Below are 19,367 nucleotides of genomic sequence, written 5' to 3'. Positions count from 1 at the left end.
AAATTTCCAAAAGTAAGGCCACTTTTTTCCAATCTTTTTTCACTCTGCTTTTAACCTCACAGTAAAGTCTTCCCCACTAGAGCCCTATCCAAATGGATCCAAGTGACAACCATCCCAAGACCACCAGACAGCCCAAGTATTTACTCTGACAGACTCATAATATCTAGGCCCTGTTAGGCTTGGAAAGAGATTGATATTGGATTTTATTTTAGAGTAGTATTATAAACTGCTTCATCTACTGGCAAACAGGCACTTCAACCTTTTTGAACTAAGAACAGACCCTCAAACCCCATTTTTGAAACTCAGCTACTGGGTAGGAAACAACCATGTTTTCTAGGGTCTTTAAAGGGAACTTGGCTAGGAAGCAAATCAGAATTGAGCTGGGACTAACCAGGGTAAAGGTTGCTTATATCTGCAGATTACCCCTCTCTGCTTTTCTAATTCACTCACCATGCCTTATCTTTCCATTAATCTTTAATAAACCTTTTAGTTAATTCCCCAAACACATGCAATCTACATGACAGCAGGAAACAGTGCAAAAGCAGTCCATGGATATGAGGAAATAGGCAGCAGAGGAATCAAAAGGAGGGAAAACTTTCAGGATTAAAACTACCCAAACTGCAGGTCAGTGGAAAATTATGAGCAACTGGCAGAAAGCAGCAGTAAGGGGCAAAGCAGACAGGAGTGAGGGGCTGTTAAGGGTATTAGTATTTATCTGACCATTGGAGTCATTCTCTTATTGGGTGCTCCTCTCTTTTCCACTCTGGATCCACTTCGACAAAAACAGGCAATCGGATTTCAAACTTGGAGCCTCTGAAATGTGGAAAACCCTCTCCATGCTCACAACAAGGATACAGCTAGATTAAAAGGCAAATGTAATTTAACCCACCCCAGCAGAAATGATAATCAAATTATATTGCCTCTAAATATGATAAGTTTGGGACTGGGTGCCTCAGGGGAAGAGAAGGTGTCTTGCAAACACAAACACAAAGAAACATGTTATAGGAAAGTGCTAAATCAATGCATGAATTATGACTTCTACCCTCCTTCTCTCCCCCAGGGTGCTTGATAAGCTGCTGCTTGCTTCTAAAATATCTACTACCAATGTTAGGAACTGATTAAGCAGCTTACAAAGCACTGGGGGCTAATAGACAGGCCCACCAGGGAGACTGCAGCACTGGAGTTAAGTAGCTCGCTTTTTCATGGCTTGATTATTAAAGATGAGATAGCAGAACATGCTGAAAAGATGTGGAAGCAGTTTCAGACCTCAGGCAACTGGCCTTTTTATTTTATATATGGAATCATTTCTAGCCTGTGATTTTACCAGCCAACAAAAGCCACGTTTCCTGTTGTTCTGTAGTCTCCAGCTCTGAGGGGCATCTGAACTACCTCAACCTAATGTGTCAGCTGAACATCCAGAGCTGACTATGCTACTCTTATCCTGCAGAAAAGGCACCACTAGAGAAGGGAGACAGGTGAAAGAAGTTTAAAATACTGTTTTACACACCACTGACAGCAGCATTAGTGTGAACACACAGGTGCCCAGGTCAGCCAGCACACCTCACCTCATTGCTTCTTCCACTGTGCATCTCAGCATTGCAGCACACTCACCTTAGATTCCCTAGTCTCCCTTTTTCAGCTCTTTTTCCCAAATTCTTCTTGTGTAATCTGTTACATAATAAAATTCTGCTTCTCAGGTAAATGCACTTCAAGGTTCTTGCTTAGTTGAATCAATAACAATGCAAAGACAAATTCTGCTGGCACATTACCTCTTCCATGATCACATCTGTCATGGTAACACTGCATGGCTCAGCTCTGTGTAGTAGGCTGGCTGAGGTTTGGGGGAAGGGGGGGTGGGGGTTAGGGTCCACCCTGCCCCCTCCTCATGGCAATGCTCAGCAGATTTGTAAAGAATCATGTTGCATTAGGGTCTTTTCCAACTTCAAAATTCCCAAACAACTACTCTTTCAAGCAAAGAAATAAATACTACTTGTCACCTATGGGCTAAGACTGATGAGAATTTATTGAGCAGATGAAAAATTTCTCATAGCAAAGTTCTCTTTACAGACTACAGCTTTCTTTCACAGTGTCTTTCCATCCCTATTTGAACACCGATGCTCTAGACTTTCATCCCTAATCAATGACACCATTAACTCATCTTTATACTAAACTACAAACCACAGACACAGCGTGGAAGTACAGGTATTCCCTTAGAAGGGAAATGTACATTTAGCTCTGAAGGTGAGAACTGCTCCATGTGTAACAGGTAGAATAAACCAAAGACACTCACCTGCTGAAGGTCTGCCAGAGAATAAAGATGGATTTGTTGAAGAAGATACTCTCTGGGAAAGATCCTGAAAAGAGACAAATGGGTATATGTCACACCTTTTTGACTGGGAAACTCCTAAGCTTCCTCTCCCCACCAAATAACAGCAGGACAGTGATGTTAGAGAGAGAGAAACTAGAATTATATCACTCTCTAAGCACCACCTGTTTTTACAGTTTTCTGCATGGGCACAATAGTCCCACAATAAGAGGAATTTCTGTGCCAGTGTCATGCTCATATTGTCAGGTCATATACTGAGACATTAACAGCCACTGAAAGCTCTTTCTGACCACAAACGATGAGTCTTTAAACAATTAATGCAGCAACAAAAATAAATAATGCAAACGACACATTAGAAGTATTTCTTATGGTCTCAGACAAGATTCTGGTCCGCAACAAAGTTGTAACACTTAGTTTCACATGTGATTTATGGTTTTGTAACTGAAATAACTATACTGGGGAAAAAGGCCATGCAGATACTGTTCTTCCAAAATCAAGCTGACTGATATCAATTCCCCTTTCCATACAGAAATATATGTATTGGTATAGACTCTGTAATGACTTACTTAAGAAAGCAATATTTACCTTACATTAGCCAAGGTTTCAGGAAAGACTATTGCTTATGTACTGACAGACCTGATAAGTAAAGCTAAATCACAGAAAACTGAACAGAGAAGAGATGCCCTAATTAGACTGATAGGCAGTAAAATGAAAAACTGGGTTAATATAACATCACAGAGGGAAAAAAAGGACATTGGAACTTAAGTGGATATTAACTAAAAACGTTTATGAAAATGTATGTATCTGCTATAAAGATGTCAGGAACAGAAAAAGAACATCTTTGTGTGCATGCACAGAGAAGCTGCAACGACATAACCAGCTAAACCACAGAACAAGAGAATAAAGCTACCAAATGCAATCTTTCCACAGAACATGGATTCTAAGAAATAATGAAAATACGTCTGTTTCTGATATTCCATTAGTTGTCTTAAACAACAGCCTTATACTGATACTTTTCAAAGCTGTATGTACTGAAGGGGCTAGGACCTCTCACTGCAGCTAAGGTGGGCAGTACAAATAATTCATAATTCCTTTTGTACTTTTGAAAAAAACTTAAGATTTACTGGGGTAGGAGGAGAAGAGTTTTGCAAGCAAAGCACTGACAACTGCAGACCATCCATCTTACGGCACTCTGCTGGAGCAGGACTGTGCCATTGCTCCTTCTCACTCACCAAGCATATCCACTCTACCCACCCAATTCTCAGCTGCAATCTCACTAGGGCATTGCCATTTTTCCCTTTCAGCTCTGTAGGTTTTACTACTGCTCCTTTTTCAGGGGACTGTGTTGCAGTGGCTCTGCTGCATCACACCTTCAGAATACATTTGGCACAATGTCAAAGACCACTGCAAAACAGTCAAAATCCAGACATCAGACTGGAATTGCTCATTTGCACATAGCAGACTTATTGAAAGATAAGGAGTCAACTCTGAACAACATTTTGAAGCATTAGTATTTTTTCAGCTCAGACAGAATTTCTTTCATTAAAATTTACTGTCATTCTCCCCTATCATACAGGCAGGCACTAAGCAGCTTTGCCAGAACCTGTATTATCTGCTGATGCCCTTACAGCCCTGCTAAAGAAAACAATTAGCTAATGAAACATTTCTTGTTCAGGAAATAGCATGAATAGCCCATAATGCAAAAACTGTAAATGACTAGTATTGATGACTAACATCACACTCCCCCTGCCTTCAAGGATGGCATTTTATTTCCTTATTTCCTGCAAGTTCTAACTCCTAGTAAAAAGTGTGCAGGTGAAAAGCAAACTCATGATCAACCAAATTCCTTCGTCAGACAAGTCTCAGCCAGCATAGGCCCTGGTGACAAATTCCTATACCTGTCCCCTTCCTTAAAACATGCTGATTTGCAGCAACAGCTCTGCAGAGCTGGTATCCAACACACACCTCCTCCCTTCCAAATCTCCTTCCAGGAAAAAAAAAAGTAGGCATTACCCTCCCAGTTTTATGCAAAACACTTATATACATACATATATATTTATATATACACACACACACATAATCTGCACTTAAGGGAGGGGCGTGATTATTTCCATTGCTAGAGGATCTGAGGCATTAAAAACCCCTCAGTAAGTAAGGCTGGTGCAGCTCCAGATGTGCAGTCCTTCTACTGACTTGAACAGTTAACATTGGTTCTCTGTGGTAGGCCACAGAGGAACAGCCAGGCAGCCAAAGCTCACGAATGCAACAGCATCTACAGAAGTCATGAGGTAACCAGGCCAGTCCCTGCATGATTCCCAGTAAATGCAGAGGTGCAAAACACTCCCTCAACATTTGCTCACATCACCAAAGGTAGAAATCAGAGCCCCATGACTGTGAAACCCTGAAATTGCCTAGAAGGAGGCAGCTCAGCCCCCACTCATATAAATGAAGTGCTTTCACCACACCTGTGGCAAGCTGAGCAACTCTACAAAAACAGGTCTTTCTGTGCTGCATGTTTGCAATTCAGTTGTTCTCCAGAAAATTCCTATTAGTCCTGTTTGGAAAGAAAAACCCAAAGCTCAACAGCTACCTAAATTTAACTGGTGAAGCCACCTCCCAAAAATGCATCTGTTCATTGCCAGTTTTTGTCAGCCTCCAGTGAGTGGGGAACAAGAGTATAACAGGCACCAAAATACCAAACACATTTTCAAAAAAACCCTCATAAAATGCAAGCAAATCAGTTGGGGCAGGAAATCCATACAGATCAAGTCCTCCAGTGAGCAAGAAAATGACTGATGGCCAGTTTCCAACCATTTGCTTGCCTGCACAGGTTCTCTGAGCCTAATGAGGTCATGGCTGATATAAAGTCCATTTCAGTAGGAGGCACACAGGACTAATTCAGAGCCTCTTGCTTCCCAACACAGAGGCCTCCTCCCATGCAGCCAGTAGGAAAGTAGTGTCTATGCTATCTCTGTCCTCCTGTCACCTACAACTGAAATTGTTCAAAGAAAACCAAAGTCAGGTGAGATGGGGCTCACACAAACACCGCACCACGGCATTAGCATCCAGACAAAGTACTACAAGGCATCCAGATCAATCCAAAATCACACTCATGTCCAAAAATCTCACAGAGACCCAGAGCAGGCTAAGATAATGTCACTTAGGAACACTTCACTAGAAAATATGTGTTTAGTTTCTGCACAAGGTTGCATCAGGAGCTTTGAGCATGCTTAGATTAATACAAGGCCTGGATACAAAAAGACCAAAATGTGCCTGAACATTACTTTTCCCTTAATATAAAGGTCTTTTATAAACATCAAATGGGAAATCTCCAATTAGTCATTTGAAAGCAAAATAAAATATGTCAATTTTGTAAATATTTTGATTGATGTGATACAACTAACTAGATTTCTTTTTTTAAATTGGCCAGTTAAGAGCATTCAATAAACAGTGGCCTTTCAGTCAAATCTTAACACAGAAAAGAAACTGGAGTGAACCAGACAGAGGTCAAACGCAAGACGTTAAGACTCATCACAATAAAAACTCAAACCTCTGCAGCTTCAGAATGTGACCTGTGACCCCTGAGAGGCAAATGGCATCGAGCGCATGTCCCACTAAAAGCACCTCCTAAGCTTTCCCAGCTTGGAAACTCCCGGACCAGTTTCACCACTGGTGAGTCACAGGATTGCTGTGCTGTAAATCCTGGCTACCAGTCAGGGTTTAACCTGCAATGAACAAACCAAGTTCAATGCTAACCAGCCTCTAGCTTTGCCAGCTACTGTGAACAATGAAAACCAAAGTCCTGTTGGCTAAAGGTCTTTAAACTGCTTTATTGTTATGTCCTAGATATAAACACAATCAATGCAAGCAGAAAAGAAACACATCATCCAGAACTTTGGATCCAACTAAAAGAAAGAAAGGAGCATTCTCAGTTTCTGATTATTATTCTTTTTTGCTTGATACTTTGTAATCTGAAGTACAACCTTCAGGCAAGACAGAAATTTCATCTGTTCCTTCTAGGATGATCTTATCAGGTAAGTATTTGCACAAACAAAGGTTATCTTTTAGTGTCCTCCTGCAAACAGAACCACTGATAAGAATTTGCTTTTTGCATTTGGATAAAGCGTGTAGTCATGGTGCTTTGTTAGCACTAAGTAATTGCTCTGCATTTAAAGCCTGTTTATCACCAGCCTAGGTAATTTTTCTTCAATGGGTTAAATACCCTGACAGCTCTGCTAAAGCTACAACCAATTAATCTGCCTATGCCTGACACTATAACCAAAGTACAAATGTGATAAGCAGGGGGAACTCTTCTTTTTATAGTGCAATCAAAAGAAATCAAGTTAGGTGACAGGTGGGCACAACCAAGTCTCCTTTTTACCAAAAAGCCTCTTAAAACCTAGGATGTGAGGGGGGAAGGGAGGGAAGGTGGCACCAGGTTTCAATGGGTCTGGTTTGACCAGGCTGAGAAGTGTATGATGACTGAGCTGTGACTCACAGGGGACGCAGATGACCCGGCCCAGCACAGCACTGCGTTCAGCCTCCCCTCCAGCCCCGTGCAGGAAGCTGCTACACCCACAGCTGGCACAGCACCAGGGTACCAAGTCCGCTTCCTCCTGCAGCACAGCTCATACCCTGGCACTGCAGCTTACACCTTTGGAGCTCTGCACTACCCTGCACAGAAAAGCAGCTGAAGGCCAGCACAAGCTGATGAGCACCGTTCCTGTGGGTTTTGGCCCTCTTTGGGGGCAAGAGCCCTCTTTGGTCCTGAGCCTGCAGCCATGCCCCAGCACCAGCTGCAGCCACGTGTGGGGCAGGACCTGTGCACACTCTGATCTCACTGAGAGCAGCTCCAAATTTTCAGACTTAGTATTTGGTTCTAGAAGTACAGAGGGGTATCAGTGAGTTGCTAGTTATCCCAAATACACATGGCAAGGTAAATAACGTTTCTTGCTGGGTTTTCTCTTGCAATTCATTTGATATGGACATTGTCAATTTAAGGTAGAGAACAGCATCAAAAGTGAGGGGGAAAGGCAGGATTTTTCCAGTGTTGTTAGTTCTTATAGCTTTCTTCAGGCTTTTTATTTTGTATTTCCTTGTTAATCTTAGCTCCTGTAAGTTTATTGGGAGAGAAGAACCCAAACTTTCCAGCCAACTAAAGTTACTCAGAAAAATAGGGCTTTGGGAACTTACTGATTTTAAAGTCAAAAGGTAAAAATTAATGAATGAATTACAACCAAACCGAAACACTACTTATTCATTCAGTTCTTGTGGCACTATACCAGATTTTTTTTTCTAATTCTATGAGCTTATGCAAAAAAGCTTTTGTGAATCACTTCACATTCATGAGGTATGAACACTTCTGGTTATGTTCTGGGAACAGTCGCTCCCACATATCTTCAGCCCACACTAAGTGCTAGATTTATTAGCAAGCATGTCCAGGTAAGGTATTATTTTACATTGTTATGAAATTCCCCATGAGCACTCCTATGTTAAAACAGTTACTCTTATCATCCATCAGCAATCCTGAACCAGTTTACAAACTTCCTACTAAAATGCAGTACACCAACTCCCTCTCCTTTGTGGTTCCTTGAGCAAGGTTACAACAACATTGTGAAATACAAAAATTACTACAGAACTAACTCATTAATCAAGTAGCACTGTTACTAAAAGCAGAACAGATAATTAGAGACATAGTTTCATTTTAAATCAAAATAATTTAGAGCTCCCAATTAACTTGAAATTAAGAATAAGAAAATGGTCTCTGCTTTTGTCAGACACCCTTGAACCTTTGCACTTTGCTGCTGGAAGTTCTGATATAAAAATACAGGGATAAAAATGGCACAAGTCATATTTAACACTGTGTCCACGTATAACGGGAACTTGTTTTTAAATAATTGTTTTCTTGAAAGCAACCTGGTCTCAAAAGGTGAATGGAAATTACCAATGTAAAAATGATGCAATATCACTCATCTCTTTGACAAGGAGATACAAGGTGTGTGTTGTCATCTTACTGCAAAAGTCCCATACCTTCTTGGTGATCTCTCATGGGCAGCTCCTCACAGCACTGACTCCTTCTTCTTCACAGCACAGCCAAAAAAACTCCAGCTCCCTTCTCAACCACCTAACCCACTCTTTTATAGCACTCATCATTATTGGACACACCTGTAGCCTATTAAGGGCAGGCCTGTTCCTAATCTTTAGTAATTAGTACAGCTGCAGCTCCTCAGGGGTGAGATTGCCTTCTGCACTACTCTCTTACATTCTATTCCTCCACAGGTGTGCCCTCTAGACCATAAAATGCTAACATGAACTTGAAAGACCCACCTGTCTTCTGGTGGACTTACCATGGAAAGTTCTGGCAGGTTCCTCAGCTGATGCTTACCATGGTAGAGCATTAGCTTGTGCTTTTAACCTTCCCTTGACACAAAGAGACAGCAGCACTGCCTCCATCCTGGCTGCTCTGGCACACATCTCAATGCTTCGGCTCTTTGTTACCTCTAGCTGAAATGAAAGCTCAGATTCTACCTAACACCATCCCCTCAGTTTTAGCCAAACACTTTTTAAGACGCTAATTTGCAAGATCCTGTGTGCACAGTTAGATCTTCCAAAAGAAAGAAGAGTTGAAGCAAAGAGGTGAAGGTAGTCTGTTTGCATCAGCTCCATCCACAGGCAATTTTATTTCAGCTACTGCAATGACTACAGGCATGCAGGATCTAAATAAACAACAAATGCCTTGTGCATACTTCTTTGCATTTATTTTCTCACCTTTCCTCACTTTGGGTTGTTGTTTGGTCTTAACACTTGTTCTTCCTCTAAGGATATGTAGATATCCTCTTTGAATGATTTTCTCTCTCACCCTCTTTCCAACCACCCATGCAACAAATTTTCTTCTTCTGTTGGTCTTGCCATTATCTCAGAGCCCCAAAACCACATCCTTCTGTTTCATCCCTGCTCACACTTTCTTTTTGCAGTTTACTGCTTTCAGAATCTCTACCTTTGTTCCCCTGCTTTGGAATTTTCCACTCCCCAAATGCCTTAAACATAGCAAAGAAAATGGAGAGTCTCCTTTGACAGTCTGGAGATGACTTAATGACCTTCTGTTGTCCTTGGTCTGAAAGATGACATAGCCCCAGCTTCACATCCATGAGGTATTTGGAGGTATACTGATTGCATTAGACCAATCAGTATTCCTGTGATGTGTTTAGACAGGTTCCCCAGTTGCCACACAAATATTTTGAAAGTAATCTATTCCTGTGTCAGAAGTGCTCTGTCTAAGGCCTCAGAGTAGGAAGTGACAGGACTCTATTGTTCAGCATAACTGAATCTGGGCTTGTTCCACCCTGTGCTGACAGACCAGCAGGCTCAGCCAAGAGCACACATCTGCAGCACTGGAGCTGTACCTTTAACCTCCTGCTGCTACAGGAGAACTGTATACTAGAGCCTGCTAAGTGATGCATCTAGCACTGCAGTTTGGCTGGGTAGAACTGATGTATTGCTGTTCTGGAGCTGACAGACAAATGGTATCAGACTGAGATGAGTAACAAGAGGGAAGTTTGTCCATATAGCTTCTCACCACCATTCAGATTTACTTGCAGTACCAGGGCACTACACCAAGCACTAATGCATACGGGAATGTCCTACAAAACATTTACCTTGTGTCACTGCCATCTGTCCAAAGTATCTCGGCTAGCAGCACCTGAACTGCAATTTTAGATGTACAGCTGAGAGAGCAGAGAGCCCAGAGGGCTCCCCACATGGAGCTCCAAGGTTGGCCTAAGTTACCCCACCCTACAGTAGATATGCAGGCATCTGAACACTACCCCAAAAATCATTCTGCCAGTTCCTTGACTTGAAGAATCTTCAATCATGACAAGAACAAAGCAAACCCAGAACAGAACTTGCATCATTCATTACAGTTTCATAGAATACCCTGATTATTTAATAGACTCAGAGATTCTGTGTCCTTCTCAGCCATCCATTTTAATGACTCCATCTTGGTTTGTCTGGGCCATTCATTCCCCATCTGCAGGTGGTGGTGGGATCTGCAGAAGTCCACTTGCACTAATTCTGTTTTGGCTCTAGGTTTCAGACTTGTATGTCTCTGCCTGAACAGCATCCACACAAGCAAGACGACAAAAACAAGCAAGAACTTGTTCAGTAAATACATTTTAGTCAAATGACGTGTTGCAATACTGACAGTTACAGCTAACGAGGCGTAACAACATCCCTTATAAAACAGGGAGCTCAGCAACAGGCTGGGAATCTCCTCTGGCTAATATCAGAGGAACACTGCTCATACATGCTGGTGGAGGGCCTTACTTTACCTCCCAGACAAGTCCATATTCCTTATTTTTTTCCCCCTGCACATATGAAAGTGTAGAATCCAGTGGAGCAATAGGTGAGAATAAATCACTATAACTGACAAAGACCATTTTTACTGTGAGCCTTCTAGCTACTATAATTAAGGATTTCTTCTGTCTTTTCCTTCCTTCCTTTTTTCTTACTTTCTTTCTACTTTGTCACTTGCGTCTTTAAGGTTCACAACGTGGTTTCAGTCCTGAGTTCCCTGCTAGATGTCAAGTTTCAAAGTTCTCAAAGCACCTATCTAGGCACACCAAACATTATAAATAACATTTCCACATTTAAGCTAACTGGATCCTGAGCTAACCTGGTTTATAGCCATCTGGAATTCTTCAGAAAAAAGTGACTGTTAGCATTGTAAACAGTTTTGTCTTCACAGAGGACACCAAGAGTTTCCAACTTTATTGCCATCTTCATTTTGTGATCTGGGCTGAAGAGCAAGGTATAGATTTAAAGTAGATGATAATGCAAATAGTATTAATAAAAGAAACCTCAGAGAGATCGGCCTTTCCCTAATAAGGCAGGCTCTATCAGTGTCCCAGAGGCAGCAAGGTGCCAATACAATTAATCAGTCTGTTTTTAGTTCTCTGTAGACAGCAATATTAACAGTTTGTTTCAGTCTGTTTATATGGGCCTGACAGGTCTTCAAGATGCTGTGTTCACTCTCTTGTGATTAATAGTCATTCACATACTAAGGTGAAGACCAAGCAGAAAAAGAATGTTTTTAGAAGAGGACAGATAACTGGATTCTCTCTCTCCATCTTTCACTTTTAATTAGGAAACAGTACTAAATTTAGGAATGCTGTCTCACCATATTGTTTAAACTCCTCCCTTTTTTGCAACTTGCCTCTGGGATGAGCCGAAGGAAAATTTAAAATCGCATATTTTCTTTGTTTACTTTTCAGCTGTGCTCTATAAAGTCATCACACTGGTAGTGAACATCTGCACACTGGGATACTGGATGAAGGCAGCAAAGCCATTGGGAGCATTTTGTGCAAGGAATAAATCCTTATGGGAAAAGAACTTCCTTCTTCTCATCTCTGCACACCTCTTAGGTGATATCTGAGGGAACAACTGAGCACCAAATTCACCTCAATGGAGACTTCACAAACCAAGAAGGAAGCAGACTCTAAGGTGTGTACTGTACACTCCTTCAGGGGCTTTTACACTTGTAGCAAGTCCTATCCAACTACAGATGCTTCCCCAGTACAACACCAAACCTTTCTTGGGCTGGGGCCCTTCTCTTCACCACACAGCTTTAACTGCAGATGGTGTGAAGAATAAGAAAAAGGAGCATCAGGAGCATTGTTTCCCAGCTTCTCCTTCTAGTTGTTTCATTTTGACACAGGGATGTCTTCTCTCCCCTCTCTGCTCCAAAAGAGCACGCTCACATTTCTCTGATACATTTTGTCCACTCCCTCTTCTATTTCCTCAGCAATTGTCATCTCTCCATTTTGGAGGCAGATTTTATTCCTCTTTTGTCCTGATGTTTTCATTAACACAACTTCCTGAGATTTTTTTCCTTGTTTGAAACTCCTTCTCCTGGCTTTCCATGATCCCTTTTTTACCTCTAGTCAATTGATTGCTATGCTAGGCCTTCTTTGAACTCTCTTCTTTTACTGTCTTACCCAAGCCCATTGAATTCCTTGCCTCCTTCTGCCTATTTTAATAAGAGAATTACATTTTTCAGTACTAATCAGAAAGCATAATTTTCTTTCTTCTATTTTTTCTGAACAACCTTCAAAAATCTTCTTTTCTCTTCAGTTTTATTGAAGAAAATGGCATCGAAAACCAGCTCTGCAAGAAAATACCATCATCCTCTGGAGTAAAAGAAAACCATGCTAATTTTTAAAATGCTGTAAGCTGCCCTAGCAAATAATAGGAATTGAGTAGTAACACACAAACACATACTAACCCACAGCGCAATGCTCTCCATAAACCTGTTGCTGTATTCTTCTCCTACTTGTTCTAGGTAGTTCATCAAAGCAATGACACAGGTTATGTACCCAACAGCAGCCCAGCTCTCCTCACCTGGGATAAAAACACCAGTTCAGTCTCCTCTCCCTTCCAAAGAATTCAGGTCCCTAGAACACCGTGTTCAAAATACAGTTACTGATGTCACCTGCTTCCTTGCCCTTTGGCAGCTCACTATTTCAAAGCAGTGACTTTCCTACTTGAAGTCTTGTCTTAAAAACTGGGGTACAAAAATGCTTACAGATCCATCAGGTCAGCTGCATGTGCCCAGAGCCACTCACTTCACAGTATGGCATGGGCAGACACATCTTCCCATTTCTTTTGGAGATCCACACCAAGAACTACTTGGCCTTTTTAAGATCACAACAGTGGCTTGACAGTTTTAAGAAAATTGTTCATTTTTACCTTCTTAGAAAAATGCAGTAGCAGCTGAATGGACTAAGATGAAGTCTAAAATGAAGTTCAACTTTTATAAAACTCCTGTTTTCACCACAGCAAACTCAATATGAAACACCTTTTGCTGTGCTGTGACCATGCATTTGCCAATAAACAAAACATTCGGTGCAGCCATCTCATGGATACTGGCTGAACAAGAGACCAGCATAAATCATGTGCTGGGTTAGGTGCCAGGGGACTGCATCTGACCTCTGCCTTTGGCAAGGTCATACCACAGAGGAGAGCAGAGGTGCTGGAAAGGTGGTTGACTCTGGCCCCCCTCGTGCTTTGTCACAATGTGAGGTGTTTCAAAGATCCCAGCAGTGATTACCTCACTGTGATGCCATGGCAGGGGGCATGAGTTAGCAGATCTGACTGAAAATACTCACAGCCAGAAAGCCTGAGGAGGAGCAAAAGATGCTCACCACAATGTGTAATGCCCCAGGGCTAATAGCTGTCAAGAACAACTTCAGATATTCAAACCCTAAAACATCATTTTCCTTGGCAGAGGATAACCCAGCTTCCCAGGGAAGTCAGATACAGCACACCACCTTTCTAAATGGGTAATGCCTTCAGAACCAGAGTGTGAGAGAAAACAAAACAGGCAGCAGGTGAGACAACATGCCAAGGAAGCTCCATCCTTGTGCTGCAGGCTGGCTGTGGCTCTTACCTTCTACGCAGATCCTCAGCCACCGCTGCCCTGCAGCTGAACAAGTAGGCTCGCAGGGATTTCAGCTGCTGTCTCAGGCGGACAACAGTTGCCAGAGGTTCAGCATGACTGTACAACATGGGATTTTCCTGCTGGATATCAATTAATGGCTCCTCATAAACATATTCCAGGAACTCTTTGGCTTGCTTTGACACCTAAAAAACAAAGCAGTTTAGTTAGGCTTTTCTCCAAACTTTTTCTAAGCAGATCTCCCCCTCTGTGATCTGTCAGCTATTCTATGCATCTGAAAACTTAGTCTGTTACCCATTAAAAATGGAGACAGAGTTGAGAGAGATCCAACTCTCTCTGCTTATAGCCAAGTCAAACTTCATCAAGCCCTTCAAAACTGAATGTAGGAGATAGCTACTTAGCCAAAGTACAGTGATATCTGCAGTCACATATGCTTTTGCTGCACAGTAACATAGCTTACTAGATTTTTTTCAAGTCTAAAATCTGAATAACCAGTTTCTTTCCTGCTAATATTTTTCTGTTTGTTCACTGCTTTCTTTTTGGCAAAAGTCAAGTTGTTGTGCTTTTTAAAATACAATTAAATAAAACTGAATCTTATTGGTATTACTCCCAAAGTTCCATCTGCAAGAAGTTTTTCATGCATTTTTCATGATAGTGCCCTGTTTTATCTCCACCTGCAAAAAGCTACTGTAATTTCAATAAATGAACGGGACTCTTGTTCCTTAAGTGAAAAGGCCAAATTCCCTCTCATTCCCGATTTCTGCATTTTATCACAGCTGGAAAAGAGAAGATAGGATTACGTGAAATGAGATGCAAATCACCTGAAACTCTGCTACAGAAATATTACTGGTTCCACTATTCAATTAGTCCTCCTGGACCTCTAAGTCAATGTTTACACTGAGACAAGGGAGGGATGAGTTAGGCTAACAAAAGTAGAAAGGGGACACATGCTACAGCCTCTGGAGATTTAGGAAGTTATTTCCCTTCTGGTGCTGTAGGTAAGAACAATACACATCCTTATAAATAGCACCACTCCCAAAACCAGCACCAGTAACTACTGACAGGGGAAGCAAGCCCCAGATGTAACCTTTTCACAACATTTAATACAAACCTAAGAAATATGCCAAGGCCAGCCTTGCACCAATAACTACACAGATAACAAGATGGGCCATTTTAAATATAGCAGACCATAACTCCACACGTTTCCAGGTCCTGAAGCTGTATTAAATAACCTACCTATTTACATTAAGCACCCCACTAATTTCTTTTTTTTTTTTTTTAATATCCTGCATGTACAAAGAACTGTGCCATCTGAGTGGAATCAGAGCTAACGTTGCAACAAAAGCACCTCAGATTTTGTAGAACAAAATTCTATAAACTCCAAACTTATCAAGTTTTTTAACACTAGCAACATTGATATTTTATTATGCTTATTGCAGTGCATTAAAAAACTGCAGTTAAACAATCTGCTTTTACAATCATTAACTATCTGACTGCAATATCTCAGCAATCCCTTGGCAACTTCCGTATCTATAGTAATTGTTAGTCCTCTTCCACCAAGGAGCAAATTAAAGGACGTATTCCATGATTCCTGAGGAGGTGTGTGAGTGCCTGGCACAGTGACCACCTCCTCCCATCAGGAGGATCAGGTGCTCAGTTCTGTCTTTGTCTATCTCCTTGCTTTAAGCCTCTGTCAAGGTGATGGGCTCCTCACCCACCTGCCCTGCTGTCTTGGGAGCTGGGGGGTGGTTCCTGTCCAACACTGCGCTCACACCTGTGCACACCTGAACCCCACACTGGGCATCTCTCCTGAAGCATCAGGAGCACAGAAACAAAGCAATGCCACAACTGAGGTCCCCTGAGTGACTCTGCCATGTGCCTGCACTATGGTGACCAAGCACTACTGTGCAGCTGCATGGTCTGAATGCAGCCTTTAACAAGAGAAGGGCAAAGCAAACCTTTCCCTCTCCTTGCCAATAAAATGCACCCATGGAGTGCTGATTGCAGGAAAAGCAGCTTTGCCCAGCATCATTGGCTGACAGGTGTCAGTCCACTCTGCATGGCTGACACAGGCACACACATCTTGTAAAACATTAACTCACATTGCCAAACACAGCAATGCTACAAGAAGCTGAAACACAGTCTAGAAACAGGAAGGGTTGAGCAGTCACAGTAATTCAATATTTTAGTATACATCCTAACATACTCACAGCCCCCCAGTTTTACTGGGCAGTAAAACAGTCCTATTAAATCAGCCATGAGTGAGAAGATGCAAAGTGCAACAGGATTTCAGCTTTAAATGTCATAAAAGGATGGATGCTAACATTCCAGACCTTTCCTTTCTAAAGTCTGCAAACTTACAGATCAAAATTCAATTTACCATAAGTCAGCTTCTCCTGAAAGCTACTGGCACAGGGAGTTCATTTCCTACTGTGTTTGTCTGGCATTTTGTGCAGGCTGAAAGCCACCTGAAACAAGCTGCAATATTTAGTGGGCTTTGCATGCAAACAGAGAAAACACTTGTCCTAAGCAAAAGGAAGGAGGAGTGTTCACAAAACTGCCTCTTTTCTTTTGCCTTCACACAAACACATGAAAAATACAAATATGAAAACAGTAGGAGACATGGGGAAAAAAGCAAACCTGGGCACTGAGCTGCAGCTTTGGTTTGACAGAAGAAACATGTCTAACTGCCAAGTCCTTTCAAAGAGCTTCTACTGCAGCCAAGAAGATTTTTCTTTTCCTACCCATGTGCTACCAGATGTTAAGTGCATTGCTGTTTTTCAGGATCCTGGGTATGGGAAGAGACAGCACTACAGACGTTCATTGTTTCTGATTTTCATGACCTGTCTTACCAAAAGCAGACAAGAACCTCTCAATTTCCAAACTAAATTGATGCCACAGCTTATTTTACAGCTGCTGAGCTCATATAACATAAAAAGAAAACCATGTACAGTTACACTGTAAAAGCTCATGTCCTACAGTACTTTTTGGTGCTTGCTTTACCAGAAACAGGACAGACCCCAGAAACACCTGAGGAGGTGGGGAATAGGTGGCAGTGGAAAGGAATGCAGGTTTGCAAACTCTTCATTCAATTTTGCTTCCCATTTGGTGGACTGACAGGCACATTTCAGACTGTGTAAAAACAAAGCAGTTTGTGAATCCTGGAGCCCTGTCTCAGTCCTGACCATCAAATGTGGCATGTGCTTATTTCCTGCAGGACCTCTTTGGGGTGTGCAGCCAGGAGCACATCCTCCTCTGCAGAAGCTCCACTTTCAGGCAGTGCTGTGCTACGTACAAGGGGCAGGGCAGTGTGCTTATCTTCACCCTCCCTCCCTTAGTTCCTGCTCTAATAGTTGGGAATGATGTTGTTTTTTCCTACCTCAGGGGTTGTGTTCCTTTCTTAAATTCACCTCTCTGAGCACTTTCACACAAAGACAGGTAAAGCAGTTGCTTAGAATTTGCGTGTGTTCCCAAGGCACCTCATACCTGTTCTGTCTACAAAAAGTGCAAAACGAAATTTCTCACTATTACAGTGAGATGACAATAGATTAAGTTTTCAATGAATGCTTAAGCTTTAAAGTCCTGCTTCTTTTGGTGCCTCTGCTGCCTCTACCACAGGAAACAGATTAGAGCATAGTTTTTATGCTGCAGGTTTAGAAAAAAACCCAGCTAATTTTCTTGGCAGTATTACTGACAACTTGATACGAGGCCTTTGCCTTACCATCCACTAGCCCCATATCAGGTCTGCTTATACTACCACGTGGTAGCAAGTTTAGTCCTTGGTAAAAGCATCCAAAAAAAGAACTTTTAAATATTCCTAACTTCTAGGCATAGGAGGGCTTTTTGTCTCCACACCTTGGAGCTTTGCAACTTTGAAGAATCTTGCATTTCACAGAGCAAGACTATAATTTTCCTGATAGCAGGCTCTGGCCACCTTTTAATAATCTCCCCATCTGACAAATTTTCTTCAAGAGACCTGCTTTTCCCCTAATAGGGCATTTACTGGTTATTTTTTTCCTTTTCAAATAGCACATAATAATAATAATATTTGCAGACACAAAACATCAAACAGCCTCTCCTAACAGTGGCTGCTAGGTCTGAAGCTCTAGCATGGTCTGGATTCCTTATGAGTCTGTTTTTCTTTCAGCATATACTGCCTGAGATGGCAAAACAACACTGTTACTGTGTTTGCTGGTATAATGCTTTGAGGCATGTAATCAGTGCCCTTATCTCGCAACCAGCCACCGAGGCAGCAACAAATAGCAGATTATAAAAGTTTTAGAAAAGCTCTTGTGTGGCAAGTGAACAACTGTAGAATTTTCTTCTTGTGTTACTTTCATCTGTTTGGTTCAATCAAGTGCTGCAGCAATGTCCTTCTAGTGTCCTCAAAATGCTCATGCCAAGAGACAGAACATACTGGGCCTCACAAACATTGCATTTGGTAAGCCAGTTTCCTATAGGTATTTCCACAATTTAGTGGATTCAGTAAGCAGTGCCAATCTTTAGTCCCTGGTGGTCATGAAACAGGTACTCCTCAAGGCTCCAAAAACTGCAAGAATTAGAGCTGTTGTTGTGTGCTACCTGTCCCTTGAACAGCTAGATAAGCAATGATGAGGAAGATGCCACCAGGAAGGAGGAGCATGGCTGCTCTGGTGGAGGAACACCTTAGATCTGGCCAAGGAAACTGTGATGAAAATGTGTCTTGTTGAGAGAGTGAGGCTCAGTTTGTCAACAGGGAGAAAGGAAACAGTATTAGCAGTCAGTGCCTGCAGCCTTCAGGCTGTTGTGTTTCCATCAGCTATTCAGTTCACTTGCTAGCACTGCAGCCTGCAGGGAGATTACCTTGTATTTGGAAGTGTCCCAGTTATGAACCAGCCGTGCAGGGATAAGGAAGTTGTCATCCACATGGCAGGTGCTGCAGTAATACCATCCACTGTAGCTGCACACCTTGGCTTTCCCATTGGACAAGCCTATGGAGCGCTGACAGCCTAGAGAAAAAAGAGGAGCAAAAGTCTGGGTTTGTACACCAAGCCAGAGATACACCTTCAGGATGGAGTCAGAAAAGTATTCCTCCATTTGAGATCCTTTTAATATTTTATTTACTGCACCCTAGAGACATGTCTCATTCCATTTAAAAAAAAAAAAAAATCGAGACATAAATACCAGTATTCCTGGACTAGCACTGAAAAAGCACACACTAACTTGGGCATGTGTGACAAAGAGTTCAAACAGCAGTCAAAAGATACTTCACACTTCTCAAGAAACAAAGGCAGAAGACTTGCTTGTGAGACACTGGGCATTTAAAAGCCATGGCCATCTGAAAACCATGGCCTGAAGCTTAGACAGGCCACATTCTACTGTATGCTTCCTCCAGAGAGCTCCCATTTTCCCCACAAGAGAATGGGCCAGCACTGCCTGCCTGCAGGGGTGCAAGCCAGCTCCTGCTGACAGCCAGAAGGGATGCTGACTTGGCAGGTAAGACTCAGCCACAGAATTAGCACAGCCAAGGCAAACCACGGTCAGATCATGAATAATAACTGAGCAGCAGTCACACTGAGAATGAGTAGTTCTTGACGAGCAGTAGTGACA

General features: G+C 42.1%; 1 protein-coding gene across 2 annotated transcripts in view; it reads right to left on the bottom strand.

Annotated features, from left to right (window-relative positions):
• The window catches only part of PLEKHM3 (pleckstrin homology domain containing M3), a 72,871-nt gene that overhangs the window by 24,941 nt on the left and 28,563 nt on the right, over positions 1 to 19,367 (bottom strand). For both annotated transcript variants that reach the window (XM_054278062.1, XM_054278063.1), the window contains exons 4-6: positions 18,621 to 18,766; positions 13,770 to 13,963; positions 2,291 to 2,354 (exon numbers count right to left, since the gene is read on the bottom strand). In XM_054278062.1, the coding sequence (XP_054134037.1) occupies positions 2,291 to 2,354; positions 13,770 to 13,963; positions 18,621 to 18,766 (404 nt within the window). The remainder of the gene's footprint in view (positions 1 to 2,290; positions 2,355 to 13,769; positions 13,964 to 18,620; positions 18,767 to 19,367) is intronic.

This window comes from Melozone crissalis, unplaced genomic scaffold (assembly GCF_028551555.1).
Source record: "Melozone crissalis strain CALT ecotype California unplaced genomic scaffold, PUWL_Pcris_2 ptg000023l_1, whole genome shotgun sequence".
NCBI classification, from domain to species: domain Eukaryota; kingdom Metazoa; phylum Chordata; class Aves; order Passeriformes; family Passerellidae; genus Melozone; species Melozone crissalis.
This window is presented reverse-complemented; position numbering and strand designations above follow the sequence as displayed.